The sequence below is a fragment of the Perca flavescens genome, chromosome 17, assembly GCF_004354835.1.
Source record: "Perca flavescens isolate YP-PL-M2 chromosome 17, PFLA_1.0, whole genome shotgun sequence".
In the NCBI taxonomy this organism is placed as follows: Eukaryota; Metazoa; Chordata; class Actinopteri; order Perciformes; family Percidae; genus Perca; species Perca flavescens.
Window position 1 is genome coordinate 15,773,510 of NC_041347.1, and position 14,825 is coordinate 15,788,334.

A 14,825-nucleotide genomic window follows, 5' to 3' on the forward strand; every position below is an offset into this window, starting at 1 on the left:
TGGGTGAACATGATGAATTATATTTGGTCATTATTTCTATCTTGTGACTTAGCCTCTGCATAGATCTGTTGCTTTAAAGATACACTGTACATGTAATGTAAATGGAATAATGGAATTTACTTATTGTATCAATTGAAGACAAAAACTGTTCTTGCTACCATGACTTAGTACGTGACTTATATATGTGTTTTTGGTACTAATTACGTATTCTAATTTTAGAAGTTATTTGAGACACTTATTGACCAGTCTGCAGCATCAAATATTCAATGTATAATCCCATATCTCATTCATAATTCAGTCCTCTTAATGTTTTAGATTGGGTGTGAAATGCCAGCCCAGAACCTAAAGTATTTAATGACTTCTGACCTAAATAGAAACATAAAAATATAAAATGTGAGCATCAGTCTACGGGTAATCTGATAGAAGTGTCATAAAAATTTGCTTATTTAATGAATGTATTTCCCTCATCACACTTCTTTATTACATTATCCATAGTAGATTTTCCGTTGCAACTTTCTGTTATTATTTTGGGTTGAGGGAACCGGTAGTCATAAACTGTGAATTTTCTAGTTGCTATATAGCTTTCCTTTTAGCTAAATGAAACAAGTTATTAGTTTGGCACAAGAAAGGAGCGGTTTTACATTCTGTAATGAGAGAACATGATGATTGTTTTTGTGTACACTAAGGATGGTTTATTATTTATTCTCTTTCATGATAAAACACGGGAGGCAAGAAATATATTTTTGCCACAGTTGTCACTATGTTTGTTTACAACTGTCTCAGCCAACAGATGAAAAGCTAACCAAATGATTAATGATGGGTCAGCCATTATTTTTCATCCTTCAATTCCTCAGCATAGCACCTGCTATAAATTAGATACTATAAACAGTCACCACTGTTTTCTGATTTGTTGGCAGAAGAGAAACAAAATTTGACACTTTCTGTTATCTGGTGTTTACTTCACAGCATTAACTCTCCCCTCCCCTTAATTTTTCCTCTGATCTTATTGCTTTTTTGTGAGGTCTGCGTGAATGATGAATATCATCAACTGTATAAGTAAAGCTGACTTACTTAGTGAATCCTCAGTTATCTTAAATGTGGCTGATGGACAGTAAAGATATACGTTGTTTTGAGGATAATTAATGTGTTCTCTTCAAGTCAGAACATATTTGTGTACATTGTGCCTTAAGAGACACAATACTGTCTAGGCACAGCTGTAAGAATATACAGTGTGTACAAAATGCAACACACTTTTCTATTAGTTCAGCGCTGCACTTCACTGGGACCTTGTGTTCATGCACCGCTCTTTTAGTGGGCTTGGGTCATATATATCGTTTAATTAACTTGACACACTTTTTTTTTATATTTCTGATTAATTTAGTTAATTTTGATTTTGAAAGTGTAAGGTGTTTTAAAGGGTCAGTTCACCCAAATTACAAAAAAAACTCATTGCCAGAGAAGTAGCTTTGGTTTTATTTGCCCAGGTTTTGAGATATTTACCTCTGGGACTTCAGTATCCATCCCATCATCATAAAGAAAGTAAACCAGAAACTGTTTCAGGAACGCATTTGGGTAAATTGGCCTTTTAAAACCATCTTGCATCTTTATATTAATAGTTTGTATTTAGTTAATTTGTTCACTTTTGTAGGGAAATAATTTAAGTACATCAGCTGTCAGTTACACTTTTTATTAGCACTCTACTATCAGTAGAACAAAGACAATGGATTATCACTTAAATTCAACGCAACCAAGTTTTTGTTGAATTTAAACTGAAGATGTAACCATGAATTATTGTTTAGGTGAGTGCTACAGCTAACAATTATTTTTATGATCCTTAATCTGTTTAATTCTTAAATTAATCGATTCTTAATAAAATCATGAAAAATGCGCATTTTGCCAGAGCGCAAGGCAATTTGAAGTCAAAGTGCTTGTTTTATTGAACCAACAGACTAAAACCCAAATATATTCAATTTGAAGTCACACATTGTTTTTAGAAAAGCCTCAAAAGCTTATATTCCAGTGAATGTTTGGCGATTTTGCATAATAACTTCCTTAAATGATTAATCAAATCACAATTGTTTAGAATTATTTTTTCTGTATATCAAATAATTGATTCATCGAGCTCTGTTTTAGATATTGGTGAGCCACCGTTTTAATACGTGGCAGCAGACTGTCTATGGGGTTTTAACAGCTTATCTGTCATTTCCCTTTCATTAGAGATCTGTGGTTATGTTTATATGCTGCATATAACAACATGTTTCTGTTGCTAATCATTAGTCCTATCATCAGCCACGTAAGCTCGATCCCTCTTCTAAAAATTCAATTAACAGATTGAACAACTTTCTATTTTCTAGAAAGGCTTAAACTATCAGTAGGAGATAACATTTCTGCTTCACTAATTCAGTTATTTGGAAGCTGGGTACTGATAATTTAAGTTAAAGCCACTTTGAAACACTTTCATTAAAAACATTCAAGGGATGTTCAATAATATGTGAGCAAGAGGTAACTCGAGGTAAAAAAAACACAGAAATCCTTTAATGCAATATCACTTAACTACACTCAGCACGCTCGTGTTTACCATCCCAGCCAGTCTGTGATCACTTTATTTCAAAGGTTACCAAAGAGACCACAGAGTAAAAACATGTCATGATGTTGAGGCTGCTTTATCTGGACATTATGCTGCGGTTTGATCTTAAATTACTATACTGATGGCTTTGCATTAACTACAAATTGTATACTTAACATTTTCATAACTATAATATTGTAAAGAATGCTGTACAAATGTGTACTTATCAGGCTAAAACGTGTCCAGTATGATCCTTTAGGTTTCATTCATTACTCTCTCTTGACGGAGAAATGTACAGACCTGCCGCTAGAATTTCCATTGGGCAGAAAGGAACATATAAAGGAAGGTTATAATGATTGGGATGTGCTTTAGTGCAGCCAAGTTTGTGCCAAAGAAATGTCCTTGAGCAGCTTCAAATTCATTCAGATTACTTGAAGATACTACAACAGTATGATTTCCTCTGCTTTAGAGTCAGAATTAGTCATGATAAAGATTGCAGTTACAATGCAATCTCAAAAATACATTACTGTCAGAAAAAGAAAAGTAGGTAGTTTGACCTGGATGTGAATCACATCCTTTAGATCTATTGAAAATGATGAATGATGCTGACAAAGCAGTTAACATAGTCAATGGGATACACAGTTTTTCATTTTCTCATTACATAGTTTGACAACGGCATGTATAACCGCATTGGTTATCATTTAAGTTTTATATATATATATATATATATATATACACATAATCAACAAATCCCATGAAAAGATATCAACCATCAATACCAACAACAATAATTTCATCAAGTTTTTGTAGCCTCAGCCTGATATACAGTAGATTATCTCTGCCTCAGACCTCCACTGCATCCAGAAACTATTAAAAACATGAAAGAGCCATACTGATGCATTTTGTGAGCATATTCCCTTGTTGCAGTAAACATAGCCAGTGCAGTTTATTCCTCTCAGTTTGTATTAACAACAAAAAAAACGGTGTAAAAATGGGACCATGTCCCCAAGCATGTGCATAGATGTCTCCAGAGATCCAAAATGTAGTCGCAGAGTTGTTGCACAATTATCAAAACTCAGGTTGTTTGTTTATTTAATTTAAAGACAAAGTACTAAAAATATATTTTTCTTATTACGTTGTTGAATATGTAATGTCTTACTAAAGTATGCTTCATTTCCCAGGGCCATGGTGTGAAGTTAACATCAATGAGTGTGTTTCAAACCCGTGCCAGAATCGTGGGAAATGTATTGATGCGCACAATCGATACCATTGCATATGTCCTGATGGCTTCATTGGGCTCCACTGTGAAACCAACATTGATGAATGCATGTCAGCGCCTTGTCTTCATGGGAGGTACCGATTTTTTCACCATCATTTGAAACAGACTGCAAATGCACTGCAGAAATTGCATTGAATTATTTTTAATTACATCCTTGCCAGCGCAGTGAGTGGAGACATGTGTCACATATTGTAAGGAGCTAATGTGACACGCTTACAGGTTGTCTCAGTGGTCTCCAAATTACAGTCATTAATTCCGTTCAAGGGGAAATACTCATTTGTTCAAAATATTATAGCTCTCTCTAAGGATTCTGCATGAACTATACAGCAAAAGACTTGCATATATGAATGTGTTTTGGTTGATTTCATACCATAGAATAGTTTTGATAAATACATTCTAACCCAAATTTGTTGTGGCCTTCTCAGCTGTGAAGATGGAGTATATTCATATTCCTGTCTTTGTGAATCTGGATGGACTGGCAGCAGATGTGAAACAAACATTGACGTGAGTTGAACTTAATTAATAAAGCTGCTGCGTGTTCAAAAGGAATGTCAGGACGATTTGTGTGGCGGTGTCTGAGGTCATCAGGTCAGATGTTGTTAGTGGTCCCCCGCCCTCATTTTAAAACCAGAAGGGATCAACCTTTTCAGGCAATGGCACCCCGGCTGTGGAATTTTGTTCAAATGCTTTTGATTCTTTTAAAAAGCGGTTGAAGACTTGGCTATTCAAACATGCTTTTAGTTAGACAAGGGCTTTTATCTGATTTATCTGTCTGATTTTATGTACCTATGTTTTCCTTGTATTGTCATGTCTTCTATTTATCATATATATTCCAATTTATGTGATTTGTATCTGTGAAAAGTGCTAAATAAACTTTACTTACTTTGGTATCACTCATTACTATTGATTTTTCTACAGGATAAGTCAATTCATCTACCAGGATCATGCAAGCGTTGTACAAACACCTGATTAAAAGAAATTGCTTAGTCTGCCTAATTGATTTAAGCCACAGCTTATGCTGGACTCCAGAGATAAAACATTGTGTTGCTTACAGATCTCTCTCAGTGTGCATTTAGTTTATTGGATAATCTGATCATCGGCTTTTAACAATTAATTCTAAACCAAAGTTGTCGTCTTTTTATTTTTTAACCACAGAATTATGGCTTGTACGGTTTTATCTGTCAAAATATTTACTTGTAGTATTATTGGTAAAGTGCCTTTGTCTTTTCATTTCCAGGACTGTGCTTCCAGTCCCTGTTTGCATGGAGGCTCATGTGTGGATCTCATTGATAAATATGCATGCTTCTGTCAGGATGGTTACACAGGGAAAACTTGTGAGAACGATATAGATGTTTGCAAAGATGCCGCTTTTAATGTCTCACTGTGTTTCAATGGAGCCACCTGCCTTGACGGTGAGGGATCAAACTTTACATGCAGGTGAGTTGGTCTACCGTTAAAAGTATTGTATTGCTTTGATGTAATGATACTGACTGAATTGTTCCTGGATGGAGTCATGTAATAATATGAGTTGATTGGAACAACATGCCCTGCTGAGTGCAACCTGGACTGATAGCTTAAATATAACATAACAAGGCTCAACAAGTACATGGAACGCGTTGGATTTCCCTGCATGCTATGGGTTGTGTACATGGAGCTGTACTAAGAGTGACACTGGGCATTTAATGAGTTTCAAGGGTGGTCTTTTTTTTTTTTAGCCTTTCCAAAACTGCAAATACAACAGCAATTGTGTGTTTACTGCTCTAGCATTAGCTGCAGTCATTAGCATGTTTGGCTAACGATAGTTATGTATTGTAACTCCAGATTCTATGAGTATAGGCGTAGCCCTCTAAGAGCTGTCGCTATTGGGTTAATCCCTTCGTGCATGCGCAGTCTTGAAGATTTCTTTCGCGCCCTTGTGCCCTGCACGGGGTCTCTATTACGTCCGCATTTACTGTATATCACAGTTGCGTGACCATAGAACTGCTCCCAACATGAGCATTTTTCTTCAGCCAAGGTTGGTGAAGCAGGTGGCCTGAATCTTAGAGGGCTACACCTATACTCATAGAATCTGGAGTTACAATACATAACTCGTTCTATTTCATATAGGCTTCACCCTCTAAGAGCTGTCGCTATTGGGTCAAGGGTGAAACTCATGTAGTCAATGCAATGCAATGCAACCTGCGACACAAGGTCCACAAGCAGAACATAGACTAATTGCTCTTCCTATTTGCACTGAACCAGTTTACTTTATCAAATAATATATTATTTTGATAAAAACCTGTCATGATTATGCATTGGCCTAATACTGATTGTAAGGCCCATGTCTGATCATGACTAATAACTACAGAACACTTGCATTCCTCACAGCTACCCAAGTGCAGGAGGGATGGGGACAGCAGCAATAGGCTTGGGTGACAGCCTCGCACAGCCAGAGGGGCAGCCGCTGCTTTGAAAAAGCCGCACGTTGAGAGCGCTATCTGTAGTCAACAAACAGCTACTATGTTTGTCTGATGTCTGCCGTGCGTAAAACATATTGAGATAACGCGCGTACCGGGCAGGGTTGGTGAGACGCTTCCTCCGCGTTGTTGCTATGAGGCTGTGGGAAAAAAAACCTCAAGGGACAACATCCTTGACCGAAAGGAGCTGGTTAAAACTTTTGGTGTAAAAGAAGGGTTTGGCTGTAAAGTGGCCGCGCTCCCGTCCCCCTTAATGGAGAGGCAGGACGGTGAAACCGACGCATAAATCACTCACCCTCTTGGCCAACGTCAAGGTGAGGAGAAGCGCTGTTTTCAGTGACAGCATCCTGAGAGAGGCTTGTGCGAGAGGCTCGAAAGGCGGTTTCCCCAGAACTCAGAGTACCAGGGATAAGTCCAATTGGGGTGTTAGAGAGCACACAACGGGTTTCTGTCTAACCCCTTTCAAAAACGCTTAACCAGGGTGTATGCAAAAACCGACCTCTCTCCATAGCCCTTGTGGCAGGATGAAATGGCTGTCGCGTAGGCTTTGACTGTAGACGGAGCCAAGTCATCCACCAATTTGGAGATAAGTTAACACGAGAGGCAGAGGGCATGATGTGGGTTCTGCACACCAGCGCTGGAAAGCGGACCATCACCCTGCATAACACGCTGTAGTAGAGGGGGCTCTAGCTCCCTGGATAGTGCGCAATACTGCAGCGGGCAAGCCTAATCTCTCCAAGCGCTCCCGCTCATGTGCCAGGCTCATAGCCCCTGGCTTATTACCGGAGGGTGGGATATCGCGCTGTTCAGCTGCGACAGTGCGTCCCTGTGCCACGGCAGTTGCCAAGGGGGCCCCGCTAGTAATTGAACCAGAGTTGGGAACCAGGATGCGCTTGTGTGCTCCAGTGCCACCAGAATGACTGACAGGTTCTCCTCCTGGATGCGAGCCAGGAGGCGAGGGATCAGAGGGACCGGGGGAAAGCGTATAGGAGGGCTCTGGGCCAAGGTTGGTGGGAAAAGGCGTGAGGTGAACAGATCCACTTTCACTCTCCTGAACCTGCTCCACAGCATTTGAACGATAGTTGGATTCAATTTCCACGCGCCCCACCTCGACATGAGGTCTGCCGCCCGGTTCAAAACCCCGGGGATGTAGACCGCTCTGAGAGACAAAAGGTGTCTGTGGGCCCACAGTTGTCTCTCTGCTACCACTTGGCACAAAGTACTTCAGCACCGTGGACAGCTCCAGGCAGTTCATGTGGGGGAGGGGAGAAACTGGCCATCTCCCTCCCACCACCTGTGATTCGCACATGCCTCCCCAGCCGGTGAGGTGCCTGTGTACACTGTTATGTGTGACGTTGCTCTGCCCAGGGGAACCCCGGATGAAAGGGTCCGGAAGTTTCCCCAATACGCCAGGTCCGACTGTAGGGAAGGAGGGATAGTCAGCATCCGCCACTTGTGGCTTATAAGGTCAAGGTGCATTCGACAGAACCATCTCTGAATCTTCCTCATGTGGAGGAGACCCAGGGGAACCACCACGTGACTCGCAGACATCACGCCCAGGAGATGCATCACAGACAGAGCCGACACTGTTGTGTGTGGCGTGATGCGTGACTGCAGAGAGCTCAGTGCGTCCAGCCTTGGCGCTGATCAACCCAGTTTCGCGGCAGTTTGTAAAATGGTCACGTTTTTTAATCTATTGATTTGTGTTCCTGGGGACGTTTTTCTCGTATTTTTCTAATGTATTTCAATGGGAAGCATATGTCGTGATCACAGCACGACTACGGTAGCAAGTAGTATGATATGCCGAAAATCCGTGTAAGGAGGTTGGTTGGGGTGGTGGATGGGTCAAACAATACAGGACTTTCCCCCTGGAGACCGAGGATCGCGTCCCGTGTGTGGCGTTTTGTTTCTCCGTTGTTGTTTTCCTAATCACAACCGTCCCGTTATTGTCGCACGTCCCCCGCGGCTGTCCCCCGGCGTGTGAGGCGTCCTTTCCCCGTTGGTTTTTTCCTAAACCCAACCTCCACCATCCCGTTATTGTCGCGCGTCCCCCGCGGCCATCTCCCTGCGTGTGACGTGTCCTTTCCCCGTTGTTTTTTTCCTAAACCCAACCTCCACCGTCTCGTTGTTGTTGTCGCGTGTCCCCAAAGACCACGGATCGTGTCCTGGGGTGTGACATGTGCTTTCCCCGTTAATCTTTTCCTAAACCCAGCCTCCATATAGATGGTTCCCATTTCGTGCTGGCCACCACGAAAAAAACAAGATAAACGTGTTGTACACGAATCAATAGATTAAAAATAACGTGACAATTTCATGAACTGCCATGAGACCGTGTTGACCTGATATTGGCTCTCATAGTGGTTGAGTCTATGTCCACGCCCAGATAAATTATTGTCTGTGAGGGGACCAGCAAGCTCTTTTGCCAGTTTATAGCAAAGCCCCCTGTCTGTAGGTGCTGCACGACCTCCAGTGTGTGGAGCGCAGGATTTTGATCCCTTTTCTGCATAACGGCTGTAACGACGTCTCCATGCATTTGCTCTCCCCTTCCCGATAGACGGCCGGGGGTGAGGAGTGACTGTGTAGTACTGCACATACTGAGTGGGTGCTCGCCCCCGCTGTTTCCACCGTGTGGGAGTGACCGAGCTCCGCCTACGGCACCACATGTGTGAAAGCCGTCAAAGCCGTTATCTGAACTTGGGATAGCATGATAGCTTTTACCACGCCGGGGAAAGGCTGGCGAATTGAAGCGTATAGCCATGTGTTGTTTGTTGCCATAGCAACAGAGAGCACTGAGCCTTTCCCGCGCTGTGAGAAGCAAGTGCCCGGTCATCACAGCCCATGGTAGAGCATGACCGAGAGAGCTGCATGCGCATGCCTGTGCGCATGCTTGTGACAGTGAAGAAAAATAGGGAGCAGTTCTACGGTCGCGCAACTGTGATATACAGTAACTGCGGACAAAGGGCACAAGAGCGCGAAAGAAATCTTCACAACTGCGCCTGAGCAAAGGGATTAACCCAATAGCGACAGCTCTTAGAGGGCGAAGCCTATACGAATAGAACTAGCTTACCACCTTTTGTCTACGTCTGTCTGAGTCAAGGATCTATTGTTTTAAAAAATATTAAAAATTGTGAGTGATAAATGTGCAACAGTCATCATTGTAAACTGCAAATGTGCTGCAGGGCTTAGTTAAAGGTCAGTACCCAAACATTGGGGAGTTGCAAGTCTCACATGTAAACTGGTAAAATGTTTAAGAATTGGTGTCGGTGAACTGGGATTTGTCCTTGTCTCAAACATAAAATACATATTGTGCTTGAATGCACCATTCTTGTGAGTATAACTGTGCATTCATATACAGTACAGTAGCAGTACTCCCGGTTGGCTGCAAGTGAAGCATCGTTTTTTTAATCGCTGACATGCTCTCCCCTGTGTGATGAAGTGTATCTCAATACAAGGTGTATGTAGTAAGTGTGTGCAGATTTGACACAGCAGCTTACAGTTAATTACATTGTCTAACCTTGTGCTGATGTGCTGCTATATGCTCAGTGTCATGATTGAATATATCCTAGACTACCACAACTCCAAATAGATTGGTGCACTTTACTCTGTTATATATTGATGCACTGGACTGCCTACTGCCTCAGCACAGCATTTTTTATGATGTTTACTTTGTTGTAGGTGAATTTGTGTATATATCACAGGGATGCAATGTAGTGTATGTTGTGCATTCACAGATAAATATGCACAGTAAGGACAAACAATGTCCTTTAGTATCCTGCTGATTTGCAACATGATTGTGCATTGTGTGCACCTTCTAGAATATGTTGCTGAATTTGGACATCAAATGAAATGTTTTGTGATATTGTGCATTATTAACTGTTTTTTGGCCTTATTTTACAGAGCCCCCCTGGGGTCAGCTGAGAAAAAAAAACTAAACCGTGCGCACAGAATAAAAGTCTGTTCCCTCGGCACAGATTCATAAGCCGTGCCCTCGGTTTCATAAACTGTTTGCATGGATTCATAATTCGTGCCCTCGTTTTATAAACTGTTTGCACAGATTCATAATCTGTGCCCTTGGTTTTATAAACGTGAGCAATGTTAGAAAGATATTCACAGATTTGAACTTTGGGATCAATTACTCTATAGTGAAATGTTATTAAATCACAAACAACGCATCTTTCCTAATGTAGTAAGGTTAACAACGAGCTACAAACTTATTTTAACTTTAACATAGGGGTGTACTGACTTTTGTTGCCAGCGGTTTAGACATTAATGGCTGTATGTTGAGTTATTTTGAGGGGACTGCACATTTACACTGTTATACAAGCTGTAAACTTAATACTTTACATCGTAGCAAAGTGTCATTTCTTCAGTGTTGTCCCATTAAAAGATATAATGAAATATTTACTAAAATGTGAGGGGTGTACTCACTTTTGTGAGATACTGTACATATTTTACACTTTAAGTAATTGTTGTAGTACAACCACCTTCTTTGGAGTATTTGGTAAGACATTGCTCTATGTAATTATAACATATTTCTTGCAATAAATATTCCCTAAAATTATGCATATGATTATTTTTTAAACCTATGTGCTGTAGTACAACCAGCAGGGGGCCTTCTATGTGCAGAGTAGTTTTGGAGACATGACTCTCTGTAATTATGACATATATTAAAATATGTTGGCAAAAAATATTTACCAAAATTAAGAATATGCCTATTTTTTTAAAGTAATTGCTGTAGTACAACTAGCAGAAGACAAGTTATAATTGAGTTAAGTTTGGAGACACTACCTTATATAATCATTTAATGACTACATATTTCTGTTGTATCTCTTTTCGGTGTTGTAGTTTGTAGACTGTCCCTAAGCACTTGTTTTACTGCCGTCTCAATGATATTTCTCCAGGTTGGAGGACGGCTCGTTATGATGAAAATTAGTTTGTAGCTCATTGTTAACCTTACTACGTTAGGAAAGATGCATCGTTTGTGATTTAATAACATTTCGCTATAAAGTAATTGATTGTGAATCCGTGCGAACAGTTTATGAAACCGAGGGAACAGATTTTTATTCTGTGCGAACAATTGTTTTTTATTTAGATTTAGTACTCAGTATTTTTTTGTGGCTAGGTTTATTAACAGACATAATTAAAGAGTTTCATGCTGATTTAAATCAAATCAAATACATTTAACACCACCAGAAATCATTAATACAGAGTTGTGTTTGAGTGACAGCAGGTTCCAATCTTGTGTTTTTGGTGGAGAAGGCTACCCTCTTGTTTACATTTACATCACAGACTGTGACTTTAACATCACATTAAAATATATGCTTCAGAGGCAAGCATGTTTTGTACATCCACATATTTTTTCACTTGAATGGAGAGGGTTTTGGTCAGGCTAGCACACTGACTAATGGCCTAAAATGTAAAATCAGTCATGCAATAGTTTCTTGGTCAGACCTCATCTGCAGTACATGAAATACAGTGTTGTTTTATCTGCATGTATTGTGTGAAGTGGTACACATTCAATTTCGCACGTGTACAGCAAATGGCCTCAAACCACTCCATTCTCTCTCTATTATGGTGGTCAGCCAAGAGGTTTTGCATGCACCCTTTGCCAATTTCCTGACGTTGTAGTGTTACATGATTTAATCAACTGTGCCTCACAGATCTCATCAAAAGTCAAATTCCCAAAAAAGGAATTTTAGCCTCATGAATACAGCAGGGGTTTGTAAGCATTTACTGAATCCTAAAAAAAAACAGCTAGGTTTTTGGTAAATCTGAGAATCTGCATTGTTTCGTTCCCATTGTTCTGCTTTTGTCACCTTTTCTGATGTCAAATATTCCCAAAGATGTTCAGCGGGTTTACGGTCTGGTGACTGTGAATTGTAAATCCATGCAAGTCAGCAGACCTTGGTCTTCCTTTGGCCTCAGGTAGCTGTGATGCATGATCAGGCTCATTGCCCATCTGGAAAATGACTGCTCTTCTACAAAACTTAAAGCCAGTGGGGATGACATCTGCAGAATCGAGTGGTACCTCTCTTTGCTCCAAGGTGTTAGCCTGACGTCATCATACTCAGATTCTAATCAGAATCTGAGTCTGATACTGCTCCATTGGGCTGTGATTATGGGGCATGTTTCAACCGAACCAGGAAAGACAATGCCTCTGCACTCAATTGGATAGACCTACAACCAATCAGAGCAACGGAGACAAATGTCAAAGAAGCTGCAAGTCAAAGGCAGGCTTCACGTTACTATTGATCATCTGTCCATCATTGTATAAAGCCCGCCCTGACAATTTGATTGGTCCGAACAGCTCTGGTTCGAGCATAGTTGCTCCACAACGGATCAAGTCCAGACCAAACTTCCCAACCTGAAATGTTGTGCGCGGGGTTAAGTTCGTCTGGCATCCCCTGCAAATCACTAACTCCACAACAGAAAACCATTACCACCCCTACATATTTGTTTGCCTGTGGATTATATGCACTGCTGAATCAATCAATTATGTGTTCTCGTCCTCTTAAATAAGGTCTCTAGTTTCAAGTTGAGTTTTTAGCAGTGAGTTTTTTTTATTGTTTGCCACGACCAGGTTTTGTCAAAGAAATTCATTAGCATTAATGTTATGAACACGAGGGCCATATTCATTTAATCCAACGATGGACAAAACCAGGGCCCTTAGTTTGAGAGCAGTTATTTGGCCACATCAACTATGCTGAACAGTGTTTTCTCTGAACTTCATTCAGGTGGTATGCAAATATCCTGTGCCAGCACTCCAAAGTACTTTGTCATGGTTGTGTCACAGTTAGTTTTTGGATTTATTATGAATATTCAGCTGACAATTTGCAAGTTTGACTAACACATTGCTATTCCTTTTTTAGGAGAGCATCTGGATGTAAAGACATGAGTTGTTCAAATATAGTATAGTGCAATGAAGGTTAGGACAATATGTTAATATAGACATATAACAATCATTACACTTATTTTGACACAGTTTGAGGAAAAGACTGTTAAGTTCAACAGAAAGTAGGTTACTACTCTGTAGGTGTAGATTATTGTAAAATAAGACAGATTTTCTAAATAACTGATACTTTGTAAGTCTCCACAGATTCATTATAAGGATATTATCCAGGACTTGAAATGATAAATTATTTAAAAGTAGTGCCTTTAAAAAGAAATTTAAAAATCATTGGTTTGAAGTACCCACTTTTTTCAGTTTAATGTCTGCTTTACTGATTTCACTGCTGTGTCTCTCAAGATTCCAGACGACTGTTTTAAATAATAAACTCTAAAATCCAATGCAACAACTGACTGGAAAAAGTTGTTCTGATAAATGACAGCAAGCAGTTCTTACAGATGCAGTGTGTCAGAGCGACTAGAAGGAAGTGACAGTACTGCAAGACAGTCTCACAGATTTAAAATATGATACGTTTTCTCAGCTGTCCACCAGGTTTCATGGGGGATTTCTGTGAAGTGGATGTTAACGAATGTTGCTCAGCTCCCTGCCACAATGGTGCCATTTGCCAAGATCTTATTAATAGCTACGTCTGCCACTGCAGGTCAGGTGAGTCACTCAGACGTCCTGTGAGTTTCTCAATTTACTTTGAAAAGAGGCAACCAAAGTAGTTTTTTTCCTTTAATAAGACCTGTTACAGGAAACCTTTGTGCCTCATGAATAAGATTACTAAGACAATGTCATGGCAGACATTTGTGAATAGGAACACTTCACTGTGCCTAATATGTGTGAGAGTACAGTTTACCGTATGTAAACCATGTTAATACTTACAGAATGCCCATATTGGATTGAAAAGGGGTAACATAAAGTGTCACTTAAGGTAACCAGTGGTGGAGGAAATATTCAGATCCTTTACCTAAGTAAAAGTACTAATACCACACTGAAAAAAATACTCTGTTACAAGTAAAAGTGCTGCTTTGAAAGTGTTACTTAAGTAAAAGTATGTAAGTATCATCAGGAAAATGTACTAAGTATTAAAAGTAAAAGTACTTGATGCAGAAAAATCTTGAAAAAAGCATTGAAAGCGACAAAACATTGTCAAAGCATCAAAGAAAGCATTAAAAGTGTCCAAAAAAGCTTCAAAAGCGTCAAAAAAGCGTTAAAACACTTCATTTCAGCTGTACTTGTTGGCCGTTATATCGTTAGTAGGGTAGTTTAATTGTAATGTATAATAAAACTGTATTATTGTATTTTATAAACTACATGTGTTTTGTGTGCAAAAATCTTAATTTGTAAAGTAACTACTAATTAAAGCTGTCAGATTAAAGTAGTGAAGTAAAAAGTAATATTTCCCTCTGAAATATAGTGGAGTAGAAGTAGAAAGTGGCAGAAAAAGAAAAGACTCAAGTACAGTACAAGTAGTTTAAATTTGTACTTAAGTACAGTGCTTGAGTAATTATACTTAGTTGCATTCCACCACTGAAGGTAACCATATTGCCTACATAGCTTCTGTGCTTCATTCAAAAGTCATCCGCTCTCCTCCAGGGAGAAATCTGTAGTCATACTGTACTAAAAAAAGAC

General features: G+C 39.9%; 1 protein-coding gene across 5 annotated transcripts in view; it reads left to right on the forward strand.

Annotated features, from left to right (window-relative positions):
* Window positions 1–14,825, forward strand: part of eys (eyes shut homolog) — a 174,358-nt gene that overhangs the window by 91,015 nt on the left and 68,518 nt on the right. For all 5 annotated transcript variants that reach the window (XM_028603256.1, XM_028603257.1, XM_028603259.1 and 2 more), the window contains 4 exons: window positions 3,748–3,919; window positions 4,271–4,349; window positions 5,083–5,282; window positions 13,729–13,853. In XM_028603256.1, coding sequence (XP_028459057.1) covers window positions 3,748–3,919; window positions 4,271–4,349; window positions 5,083–5,282; window positions 13,729–13,853 — 576 coding nt within the window. The remainder of the gene's footprint in view (window positions 1–3,747; window positions 3,920–4,270; window positions 4,350–5,082; window positions 5,283–13,728; window positions 13,854–14,825) is intronic.